Genomic DNA, 12,357 nt, shown 5'->3' on the forward strand with positions numbered 1-12,357 from the left:
GCCGCTAGCGTTCACTGGTCTCTGGGGCTGGAGCACCCTGGGGTCCTGGTGTTCCCTGGTGGCTCCTGGTCCAGGGAGAGATGGGATAGCTCCTCTTCCCCGCCTTGATGCTCTGGGGCTATCCCCGCCCAGCTAAGTGCCTGGGAGGGCAGGGTGGCGCAGTCTGACCCAGCAGAAGCTCCCTGTGGCCCAGCACTGGGCCTGAAGTCCCACCGTTAGCACCCTTCCTTCAGGCAAGCTTTTGTCTCCAGAAGGTCCCCTTGTTGTCACCGGCAAATGGGTCACCACGGAGGGGAAGGATGGCATGCCCAAGCTGGAAAGGGAGTTAGAGATCATCTAGACCAATCCTCTCATTGTACGGATGGGGAAACTGAGTCACAGAGAGGCTAAGGTGCTTGCTCACAGCCTCATAGTGCAGTAGTGGAATTATGGAAGGTCTTGGGCTCTGGTGCAGACCACCTGGGTTGAACCCAGCTCTGCCACTTCCTGGCTGTGTGGCCTTGTGCAAGTAGCTTAATGTCTCTGAACTTCCATTTTCTCCTCTGCACATTGGGTTCTGAGAATTTAACAAGGTTAAGTCATGTAAAGCTCTAATCCAGTGCCTGAAGCTTAGACAGAGCTTAATAAATACATCTGGCTTGCTCTTATTAACGCGTTGGAATAGTTCTCATTATTATTAATAGCAGAGCTAGGTTTTGAACCCAGATTTCTTGAGTCTATGCATGGTTTTCTTGCCACTCCTGCCAGGCAGCCTCTGGTGAGAGTGTTCGTTCACGCAGAGTGCACAGAGCATAGGACAGGGTTGTTCTGATGGGGGATAAGCAGTGAGTCACCCTGGGAAGACTGGCCTGGTGCCGGGGCCTCAGTGACAGGGCCTGGAGGGAGGCAGAAGGAGACAGTAAGAGCCTGCTGCAGGGGTGTGGCTCCCTGATGGAGTTGGTTTTCCCCCAGCCATGTGGCCCTCATGCTGGACTCCCTGCCCCGAGGTCAGGACTGGCTGAGGGCTTAAAGAGCTGATGAAGTGTGTGTGCCCATCCTGACCTCTGGGGTGGGCTTCCGAGGTAAGGCAAGCATTGGCCAGCCAGAGGATTGTTGGGAGTGAGTCACTCCCTGGCTGCTCTGGGTTATCACATCCCTGCTCGAGACCTTAGGAATGAGTGTCTGATTTCTGTTAACTGATGCCACTCAGTCCTGGGCACTGGCAGGTACCAGGAGGGTCTCTCTGTTGTCCTCATTTCCCCCTCCCACCTTCACGCCCCCACCTGCTTCCCAACTGCGTGACCCCTCCTCCCTCCTCTAGACTCTCAGGGTTTCTAATGGGCCCCCTTGACCTGCGTGTCCTCTGCTTTGGGGAGGGGGTTGTATGTCCCGTGTCATGAGCCTGGGCTCGGGTGTGTAACTTGGAGCTCGGTGGGACCTGTGATCACTCCGGGGCCCTCCAGGTCAGCCAGACCCGCTGCTGTCCTACCTCTTCAATCTTTGCCTGTGCTGTGATTCTGCCTGGAATATCCCTGTACGGCTGCCCTGCCCCACATGATCTCAGCAAGCCCACCTGCTGCCTCACCTTCAGTGTTTCTATTATGCCTTCAAAAGCTGCCTCCTCCAGCAAGTCCACCCAGATTGACCCCAAGTGGAATCCCTTAAAAGGCCTCCCAGAGCACATTCTCTGCCTTTCTCCTTTTTCTTTTTTCTTTGTTTATTCATTTAGGAAGTATTTACGGAATGCCTGCCAGGTGTCCAGCACTGGAGACCCAGGCCGCAATGGCCCCCACAGTCCTGTGGGGGAGGAAGGCATGAAACAAATGCATGTACAACTACAACTGTGATCGGTCTGCAGGGAGATATGGCCCAATCCGAGGGCATCTGGGAGGCCCCTGAGGAGAAGACTGAAGAGAGACTAAAGGGTGTGCAGGGCCCGCCGGGCAAAGGGGGACTCTGTTCTAGGCAGCGGCAGTAGCCTGGGCCAAGGCCCTGTGGCAGGAGGAGCTGGCAGTTCCAAAGTGCCGCTGAAGCCACTGGGGCTGGAGCCCAGGAGGGAGATCATGAGGGGCCTTAGGCCTCGCCAAGGAGCTAGGCCTTCATCCCAGGAGCCCAGGGGTGGAGCTGGTCCACGGCAGGGTCTCGTCTGGTTTTCCAAGTGTCCCTCTGGATGCTCTCGGAGAACGAACAGGGAAGGGTGACAGGGTTGGGGACAGCCAAAGCAGCGAGGCGGCTCCCACAGGTGCCTCGGAACGGCCTGGGCCGCCTCTCCAGCTGGACCACGGGACCCCTGAAGGCAGAGAGCTAGCGCTTCTTGGGGCTCAGCACATGGCGAGGCTCAGGAAACACGCCCTGCGTGAGCCACTGACCAGCCCCCTTCTCCATCACAGGAGCTTTGGGTCCTAGAAGTTGCTTCTGTAAGCTGCTGCCTTCTGTTTCCTCCTGGCTAATGGCTGGGCCGTCCCCTGGTGACCGAGCAAAGTCTGAGCGATAAAAACAATGACGATGACAGTGATGATGACAGTAGCTAATATTTTTACTGTGTGCCGGGAAATAGGCTAGGTTCTTTCCATGCATGATCTCACTGACTCGTTACTACAGTCTGTGAGGTAGCTACTGTAGTCCCCGTTCTATAGAAGAGGAAACAGGCTCGGACAGTTAGGGCACTGGCCTAAGGCCCACAGTCATTAAGTGGTGGAACCCTCTACTACCTTGCCTCTTGGGGGAGGGGGAGGAAAGGTATTTGCATCTTACCCAGGGATTCCTAGACGTCAAGGTAATCCTAGGACCTAAAGAGGTGTGTCAAATGGTGGTGTTTCAGGTGCGGTGATGGGCAGAAGGAGAGATGTTCGGGGCAGGGGTCTCCAGTTCTGGGTAGGGGTGAGGCCCTGCAGAGCAACCTGCCAGGCCTCAAGGCACCCAGAAACCACACATTTAGGGAGCTGTGAAGACAGTTTTCAGGGTGTGAGAGAAGCAAGTATGTCGTCCTCAGAGACTGGCACAAAGTGAGGCCCTGCCTGCGGAGCAGGTGTGGCGGCAGCAACATGGAGCCGTTTTCTCCCCCGCGGCCCAAGATGTGGGCTTGTGGGTCTTTGAGCTTACCCGGCCACTCTCCCTTCCTGCCGTGGCTGCGAACGTGAGCGCGTGTGGGCCGGTGTGTCTGGCCTGGGTGTCAGCGTAACTCTGTGAGTACCTGATGACCGTTGAATATATGTGTAAATCTGTGAGCCTGTCTCAGTCTATTTGTATGTTTATCTGTGGGTTTCATGGTTGTGTATGTGTGTATTTGTGTGTGCGCTGGTCAGTGTGCACCTGTGTGTTTAGGTGTGTGTATCTGGTGGTGCTAGGGAGACCTGTTATGTTTATACACGCATTTCTTTGTGGCCATGTCCCTCCCCCACATGTGCCCCATCCATGTCCTTGAACCTGGGTGTGTTTCTCTCCCTGGGTACTTCTCCATGTGAATATGTGTGGGTGTAGCTATCCGGGCAATATTTTAATGCAAGAGTGATCCTTGAGTGTCAGGCTTCAGCCCCCTCCCTCACGGCCAGTGAGTTGGTTCTCTTTGTGTGATCTGAGGAGTCCGGCTACCTTCTCCGGGTAAGGTGGAGTGTGGAGGTCTTATGTTCAAAGGAGCGCCGTCATGGGCTTAGTGAGGGTTCTGTGCACTTAGGGTGGCCTGTGAGTAGGTGGCCACTGGGAAGGCACCAACTTGATCCTGGCTTAAAATTCCTCCCACCTTTCACCTGTCACAGTGTCTGACATTCCACCGTTACTGAGTTATTTCCCAACTGGGACCCGCTTTGGTGGTGTGTAGCTCCCAGGGGAGGAGGCCAGGGAGGCCTGGCAGCTTGCTGAGGGTAGAGCCCCAGGATAGGGGAAGAGGGCAGGAGGAGTTGTGCATCTGAAGGACTCGAGCAAAGCCCCAGAAATTGCTGGTACTGTTAGTGCCATGCGTGGGAGAGCCCAGCTGTGCAAGGCAGCTGCTCTAGCTTTAGAGAATCATCAAATACCAGCACTGGAAAGGAGCTTGGTGATCACCCAACCCAGGCCCTCAGAGTACAGATGGGAAGACTGAGGCCTGGAAAGAGGAAACATGGGGAGCCTGGGAGGTTCTGGAAGCATTCTGGCATTGCAAAGAGCACCGGGCAAGGAGAAAGGGGACCTAGGATCTGCCATGGGTCTGCCGCTGCCCTGCTCAGTGACTCTGGGGAAGTCCCCCTGCCCTCTGGGCCTCGGGTGCCTTATCTGTATCATGCGGGCATTGGCCTGGCTGCCGGCTCTGGGCACTCCCAGCTCTCACGCTGCTATCTTAGAATAACATAGGACTCCTCACCATCTCCAGCCCCTTCCTGGAGCCTCTGCCAGGGTGGAGTGAGGTGTCCCTACCAGCCTGCCAAGGTGTCAGGTCTTCCTGCCAGCCGCTGCGCCCGGCAGCTCTCCTCTCCTGGGGCTGAGAGGGGCGGTGATATCTGGAGGGGATCTTCCCTCCCTTTCCTGTTTATTTAGGTGTGCTTTTGGCATTTGCACAGAGCCTCAGAAAGAAATTGAGAGACACGCCTGTTAAAAGAGCCTCCTTCTTGGAAGGGTATCTATTTGGGTGCAGGCCTTAGAAACGGCCACCAAGGAGAAGCTGGTCCGGGGCCGAGGGAGGGCCATGGGGTTCTACCTTCACCCTGAGCACTGTCGCAGGTCAGGCCCACCCACCCGTCTGCAGTGACCCAGAGTTGGTTTGTTAAAAGGGAGAAGGTGATGAAAGCAGAATCGAGGGTGCAGAACCAAACAGATGATGGGGTCGGGGCTGGTAGAGCACCTACTATGTGCCTTGCTTGGTGCCGAGTGCTTTACACTCAGGTGAGAAGGTGGTCTCACTCAGTGAGACCAGTGGTGACACGTGACTCCCAGGTGCCCAAGTGGTGTTGCTGGAATACAAGCCCATGGCCCCCCAAATGCTGCCTCCTGGATGGGGAGTGATGCATACGTGAGGATGGGACTGGGCAAGTCTCCCCTCCCTGAGCCGCCAGGTCCTCACCTGTGAGCCCCAGGTGACAGCGCTGCTCTCAGGGAGAAGCCCACCTTCCCTTCTTTCTTCTCTCCCCCAGGCCCAGCATGGTACCTGGGGCATGGGGAGGAGGGGCTGAACAGTCACTTCCGTTCTGGCCTTTGACACGTGTGTGTGTGTGTGTGTGTGTGTGTGTGTAGCGTGTGTGCATGTGTAAGAGGATCCCTGCCCTGCCTGCTCAGGGGCTAGAACTCTCCTGGTTACAGTCCCAGCTCTACCACAGTCCCAGCTTACATTCTCTGAGCCTCTGTCTCCCCACTTGAAAACCACAAACATCTTTCTGAAGCACATGTCCTCACGAGGATTCCTGATAAGAGGCATCGGGTCCTCCTAGGCAACCCCTCTGCTCGGGCTCCGGATGTGTTCCGTGAGTGCCCCGGGCAGAGCGACCTGGCAGAGCAGGAGCCTGGAAATTGGTAATTTATCAGCATCGTCATCACATGGAATGGATTGAAATGGTGAATGGAGAAATCACGAGTCTGGAATTCTGAAAGGCCTTTGAGAAAGCTTCCCAGCACTTCCTGGAGACCGGGGTCAGCGTGGGGGCAGAGAATAGGGATGGGGGAGCAGCCGACAACTAGGGTCCTGCAAGCCAGAGACCCCATGGGCCTCTGTCCTCCGCTCGGGACTTTTCTTGCACTTTGGTCATTGACATGGATGGAAGCCCAAGGGGCTTGGACCATTGACATGGATTAGCTGGGAGGGAGGACATCTGCACAGGCAGTGAGCTGTCACGGACGTGGGCAGAGGCTACAAGGGCTGTCCACACCCTGTCACCAAAGGGCTGGGGGTGGTGACACCAGGCAGCAGCCTCGTGCAAAAGTCCCTGGGGCCTTAGTTGACCTAAGCACAGTGGCACAGCTGCCTGAGAAGCGCAGGGGAATGGGGCTGTGTTAGCAGAGACACAGCGCGCCATCTGGGGAGGGGGCAGGCTTGTTCCCCGCGGACTGTGCAGGCGCCTTGCTGAGCTTTAGCCATCAGACCCGGCGCCAGTGAATGAAAGCGGAGGCCTCCACCTGTGCGGCTCCACCCGCCCGAGCACTTTGAACCTCCGGAGTCTCTGGGAGGTTGCTTTAGAAGAGAAGTGCTTGTTTAAAAGAGTTCAAAACTACCAAACCGAGTGATATTCTGTGGCTCCAGGATAATTTTTGCAAGCACATTCATTCATTCACTAGGCATGACACCAGCCCTGTCCCCACCGCCACTTTGCTTTCAAGCTCCTCCGAGAGCCCAGACAGACTCCCACCTGTGGTGGTCACATACCTCCTTGGGGCAAAAATTGGTGGCTATATCGGAGCCAACCTCGGTAATAATAATAATAAAGCTGGCAACTACTGTGTTTAGTTGCTTAGTATTTACCGTTTTACTGGGGATAGCCTACCTCATTTAATCCTTCCCACAACCCTATAGAGAAGGTATCATCCTTAACCCATTTTACAGATAGGGACACTGAGGCTCAGAGAGGTCCAGTAATTTTCCCACAGTTTATCTGAACTAAGATTTGAACACAAGCAGTGTGAGAGGACTTCAGCTGGCCTGAGGAGTGTGATCAGCTGGGCTGGAGTATGTAGTCAGGGCCTCCTGGAGAAGGTGGATAAAGTCAGGCCCTGGGGGTGTGGAAGGGGAGGGGATCCAGGGCTTTGTCTGTCCTACTTAATCCTCACTGCAGCCCCCACCCAGTTCACAGAGAGGTGAGGGACCTTGCCTACCGTCTCACCGCCAGGGGTCTATGGAGCTGGATTTGAGCCCCATTTGTTTGCCTCTGGCTCCCAGCTCTCAGCCACTGGGCTGTCAGTGGGGTCCACGGCAGTGAGCCTCGAGAGCCCTGTTTTACTGAAAGAAGGGACGTCATTTGCCCACTGCCCCTCACTAAAGGTCGACTTGGGTCTAGAACAAGATTTTCTGACTTGAAGGCCAGTCATTCCCTCTTCCTGAGTTCAGGGCTGCAGCTGCCTCCAGAAATCATGTCCTGGGACCTGCCTGTGAAGGGACAGGAGAAAAGGCTCATCTCCCTTCATCCAGGGCTGGGCGAGGAGCCACCCTTGTCCCTTTACCCCAAGAAGGAGGTCAGTAAGCAAGCTGTGAGGCTAAGCAGGGCAGGGAACTGGAGTCTGGGGTCTTTGATTAACCTTGCCGTGTGACCTTGGGAAAGACCTTCCCCTGTCTGGGCATTATTCACCCTTGTAATACAGTCTTTTGGATCTGAGTCCCCTTCCAGCTGTGGCTTTCTGGGATAATGAGCGTTTGTTAAGCCTGCCATATGTAGAGCCCTGAGCTGGGTCCTCTGGGGGACATAAGGTCCTCCATGGTGGATATGTGTGGTGAGGTGGGGGACAGGTGAGCTCCCTGTCCTTTTGTTATTCTGTACACTGCTCACTTCATAGTGTTCATGTCAGTCTTGGTCACTATGCCTAGCACATGGTAGGCTCTTGACAAACGGTGAATGAATGATATTATAGAGAGTCTGAGTCCCCAAGGTCATGGTCAGTTTGGGGAGGTACATTCAGAGTAGGCTTCAAGGATGCTTACAGGTAATGCTTATCAGAGGAGCATTAAGTGTAGCCTTGATGGTGGGAGTGGGGAAGACGAAGGGATACTGTCCCACTCAACCTCTTAGAAGGAAGAAAACTTTTTTTTTAAACTCAGGATTAGGATAAAGCTGTCCATATTGCTCCATAATGAGCTCCGTAAATTGTGAAACCTGCTTTGTGGTTCTTTGTACCACAAGAGTGTAAAAAATTGTGAAATTTTAATCAGTGTAGAAAATAAAAACCAATAAAAAGTACAAGCCCATTGGGGGAACTTGCTTGACAACCACACCTGCGAGAGAAGAACCCATCCAAGTTAGCCAGGCGCATCCCTCCTCCCCCAACAGCTGCCAAGAGGCCAAGGTTGGGAGAGCCCAGAGCTTATTCAAGGGTGCAGGTCCTTGCCTTCATGCTGTGTCTCCCAGAGAGCCTGCTGTCCCCCTGGCCCACCACCATTTGTGGTCCCTCTGCATTAGGCCTCGTCCTGTCTGTGGGTCACCACTCTGGAAGAGGGTCCCTCCTGTAGTCCCTAACCCCTAAGAGATAATTGTTAAACTGCAACTGATTAGAGTAACACCAAGCTGTAGAGGTGAGAGGCATTTGGATTCCACTGCCTGGGAAGGCCTGAAGAAGGGCCTTGAAGGATGTGCAGAATTCTGACAGGTGGCCACAGGGATAAGCCTTCTATGGATGGGCGAGATTGAGGGGGAGGAAAAAGTAGGGGCAGAAAGATGGGAAAAGGGAAAGCTTGAAGAGGGTGGGCAGAAGAGGGGGGTCCTATGGGAAAAGCTCTGACATTAGGCAGGTCTGAGAGCTGTGTGTCCTTGGGTGAGTCATTTCACCTCTCTGAGCAAGGTTTCTTCATTTGCAGAAAGGGATGTTTTTCTGTCATTTCTGTTTGTGTGGGTGACATGAGATGATGGGTACAACCAACATTTGCTCTCATCAGTCTTGGGTGCCAGGGCCATAGAGATGGACAGATCCAGTAAGGGCGTAGACTACAGCAAACGTCCAACTCTCCCCCCAGAGCAGAGAGGGCCACCAAGCCTACCCTTTATTGTGTGACGGATGAAATATGGTGTTCAGATTGTGAACGACATTAACTCTAAAATGAGTTAATATCTCATTCCCTTCTATCCTTATATCACCTGGAATTGAGGCTGGGGTGGGTGAGTCCCCAGAATCCCTCTCTGACAACTCTACCCACAGGGAATCACTCTTCCTGCAGTTTTCCTCTCCCTCCAACTGCCTGAGGGTACCAAGTCCAGAACACCCCAGGCTGTGGCCCCTTGAGCCCCCAAATCTACCCCAGGGTAGACTGGTTCAACCTGCTGTACTGAACGCTGTCTCCTCCCTGTCTCTTCCATTAGACCTGGAGCTCTGGGGGCTGGACTCAGCTTAGGTTCCGGTCTCAGAGTCCAGCGCAGTCTGATAGATGCATGAATGGCCTAATGGGGAGGCCCCGCTGAGGTCTGTCATACTCCTCCCGGGAATGGACCCCTACCCGCCATGGGTCATGAATGGGCCAGCAGGCAGCAGTCTCTCTAGGGAAGATCCAGCCTTCCCTCAGACCTGGCTCCAAATCTTGAAGCACGCAGTGGGGGTACTCGGCAAACCCTTCAGCCCCTCGGCCTCTCCTTGAGCTAGATACTAGGTCACCCTGCCCCCAAGGTGGTTGCCCCTGCTGGGGTACAACGGTTCCAGGCAAAGGGCTCCACCCCGAGGGCCTGTGACAGTCACCTGCGAAAGGAAAGACGCACAAGTTAGGGGTCCAGGGTACTACCAGGAGCTGCGCTAGCCGGTCATTCCCCAGAGGACCGGACGCCTGCTCGCAGAGCCTTAGTTTCCCCCATCTGTACTACCCGGGCTGAGAACATCGACCTCGCGGGTGGAGGAAGGCGCTTTGGCAATCCAGGACCGGGAGGGGGGCGTGGACTCCTCCAGGTGGGTGGCGGTGTGTGACCTTGTTACTGTAAGAGTTGAGGAGGCTGCTGCCGCGGTGGCCCCCCGAGGGTCCCCGCCCCTCTGCAGCCCCGCCCCCTCAGCCCCCGGGGGCTTCCCCGCCCCCGCGCCCGGGGGGGCTCGGGCGTCCTCGGTAGCGGCAGGCGCGGCTCGGCTCGGCGTCGCCATGGCAACAGCGGCTTAGGGGGCGGGGGCGACGTGGCTGGCTGGCTGGCTGGCTGGCGGCGCGGGGTGGGCTGGGCCGCGCTGCGCGGGCCGGGCCGTCGGCGCTCGGTCGGCGGGCGGGCGGCGCGGGCCGCGAGGTGCAGGGGCCAGCCCGAGCCCGCGCCCGCCCTCGGCCGCACGGCCGCCCGAGCCAGGGCGCGGGTTCCGCGCGGGTCCCGGGCCCGCCGCCGCCGCGCTAACCCCGCCTCCCTTCCCCCCTCTTGTCGCCCCGCGCGCAGGGCTTCCTCAGCCGCCGCCTCAAGGGCTCCATCAAGCGCACCAAGAGCCAGCCCAAGCTGGACCGCAACCACAGCTTCCGCCACATCCTGCCGGGGTTCCGGAGCGCCGCCGCCGCCGCCGCCGCCGCCTCCGCCTCCGCCGCGGACAATGAGAGGTGAGCCCGCCGTCGCCGCCGGCCCGGCCTCCGCGCGCCGCCGCCCCGGGATGCGCCCCGGAGGGCGCGGGGACAAAGCGAGAGCCGGGCTGGGGCGCGCCGAAAGCGCGAGGGCACCCCACGCCGCCCTCCGGCAACTTGTGGGGCCATCTCGGACGGGGGCGGGGCGCGACGGGAGGACCCTTCTCACTCCCCCAGGGGTGAGGACCGGGCGCCCGAGCCTCGGGGCGAGGCCGGGAGGGAAGTGCCCTCGCCGAGAAGTCCTGCCTCGCCTCGCCGAGGTGGGCATTGTTTCCCGGGCGGTACAGTGCCCGGAGCTGGGGACAGAAGTGGCGCCTCCACCCCAGGATCCATCCCCTGCCTCTGGAGCCCTTGAGTGTCCGATACAAAAGGCATTTCGGCTGGGTTTTGCGGAAACCCAGCGGTGACGAAAAGGGTGAACATCTGGAGGGGAGGAACAGGGGGCTGGGCCGCTTAGGGGGCACATCTGCTGTAAGTAGGGCGCGTGCTCCGCTGGGGGCTGGGGTGAGCAGAGCGGGCAGTGCCTGAGGCCAAGGAATAAGGGCCTCATCCTTTCCAGCCCTGGGCAGCTGCTTCCCTCCCTCACCTCTCCACTCCCAGGGGTGTCTCCTATTCCCCGTTTCCTTTTCCTGGGCAAGCCAGGAGCAGGTGTGGAAATTCCAAGGGGAGGTGGCTTGTGGGGCAGAGGAGGAGAGAGAGGAGGTGGCTCAGCCCGCCAGGAGTCACTGGCAAGGAGCCGGCTTCACCTCGCAAGGGCAAGCCCTCCTGTCCGCTTGCGGGGACACCCGGCAGACACAGCCTCTTGGGGCCCAGGTCCCCCCCTCCTTGAGCCGTGCCAGCCCCAGCACCTTTCTGCTTGGGCACAGCATGGTGGTGGATTCTGGTGCCAGTTAGAACGTGTTCCTGCTCAGCTAAGTGGGGGTGAAAGAAAGAACGGGCAGGCAGCAAGGAACCTTTTCGGCATTCAGCCCCAGCATCTCAGGCCCCTGGCATCTGCCTTCCTTCATAGGGCTGTGCCCCTGTGTATGATTGGTGAGTTGGCACTCCCTGTGAGGGAGGCACAGGTAGAATGAAAATCTCTCTCCCCTCCCCCTTGGTTCCAGCAGGCAGAGGAGTACAAGTTATAGCCCAACTCCTGCCCAAGGTTGAGTGACTGTTTAACTGACCCCTAGCATCTTCCCGAAGAGTACTCTTTCCACTCTCCAGGAGAATTACTAGACCTTTAATTTTCATCAGCCCGGAGCTGCTCTCTCTAATGCATCCTCCCCGCTGCCTGCAGCTGGTTTGCTGCCCCAGCTGCCAAGCCCAGCCCGAGGCAGGACCCTCAGCCTTTTTCTGATGGCCGTGGTGCCCCAGGGGACCAGGCGTGCCCTGGCAGGAAGATTTAGCCAGGCCAGAGCTCAGCGCTGGGTGCAGCCACTGCGTCTTTGAAAATCTCGGTTCCCATCTTTGTTATTGTCTGGGCGGCAGGCCACCCGGTTTGCTGCCTTCCTCCCTCCGCCCGGCCCCTTCCTCTGGCTTTCTTCCCCAGGAACATGCCCTTCTCTGCGCTTTCCTTGGTGGGGGTCAGGACCCTCTGCACCCGCATTCAGGGCCTCGTGTACGTACCCAGTTTTGTGTGCATGTGTGGGTGTCTGGGGAACAGGAGAGACGGCAGGCGGTCCGGCCTCTGAGTGTGCCTGCCCTCCTGGGGGCAGACAGCATGCATGCCATGTTTACCTCCCTCCAGCCGGAAGCCTGCACGGAGATGCCGGCGAGCGCTCGGCTGGCAGCCCTGGCCGGAGGTCAGGGCCCGGCTGAGATGACCTGGAGCAGGTCCTGCCCAGCTTGGCCTCGGGTCAGCTTTGCCACATGCCGGAGGGGCACGGATGGGGTTGGGTAGGGAGTAAGACTACAAGTCTGTTTCTAGAAGCGGTGGTAAATGGTAGCGGTTGGAGCAGAACGTCACTGACAGTGGTGTGGAATTGTCTTATTAATTTTCGATAAACAAAATCTGGCTTGGTGGCTTCTCTGGCCCAGGAAGGGAGCCCAGACTTCCCACGGACAGGCAGAGAGACTGAGTTTGAAGCCCTCCTGTCCAGCCTTGGAGCGGCAGCGGGCTTTACTCGGACTGGGGTCTCCTGGTGTGCTGCTTCGCCGACAAGTAGATTTAGCGGCTGCTGGTGGGATGGCTGGGCAGGTGTTTCCCTGGGGCAGTCCCTGGATTC

At 57.5% G+C, this 12,357-nt stretch overlaps 1 protein-coding gene across 9 annotated transcripts in view; it reads left to right on the forward strand.

Annotated features, from left to right (window-relative positions):
- Positions 1 to 12,357, forward strand: part of DAB2IP (DAB2 interacting protein) — a 194,296-nt gene that overhangs the window by 101,341 nt on the left and 80,598 nt on the right. For all 9 annotated transcript variants that reach the window (XR_013829142.1, XM_079927250.1, XM_079927247.1 and 6 more), the window contains exon 3: positions 9,975 to 10,129. Coding sequence is in view for 8 of the 9 variants with exons in the window: in XM_079927250.1 (XP_079783376.1) it covers positions 9,975 to 10,129 (155 nt within the window). In the remaining variant the exon portion in view is untranslated. The remainder of the gene's footprint in view (positions 1 to 9,974; positions 10,130 to 12,357) is intronic.

Source organism: Stenella coeruleoalba (genome assembly GCF_951394435.1).
Source record: "Stenella coeruleoalba genome assembly, chromosome: 7".
Classification (NCBI taxonomy): domain Eukaryota; kingdom Metazoa; phylum Chordata; class Mammalia; order Artiodactyla; family Delphinidae; genus Stenella; species Stenella coeruleoalba.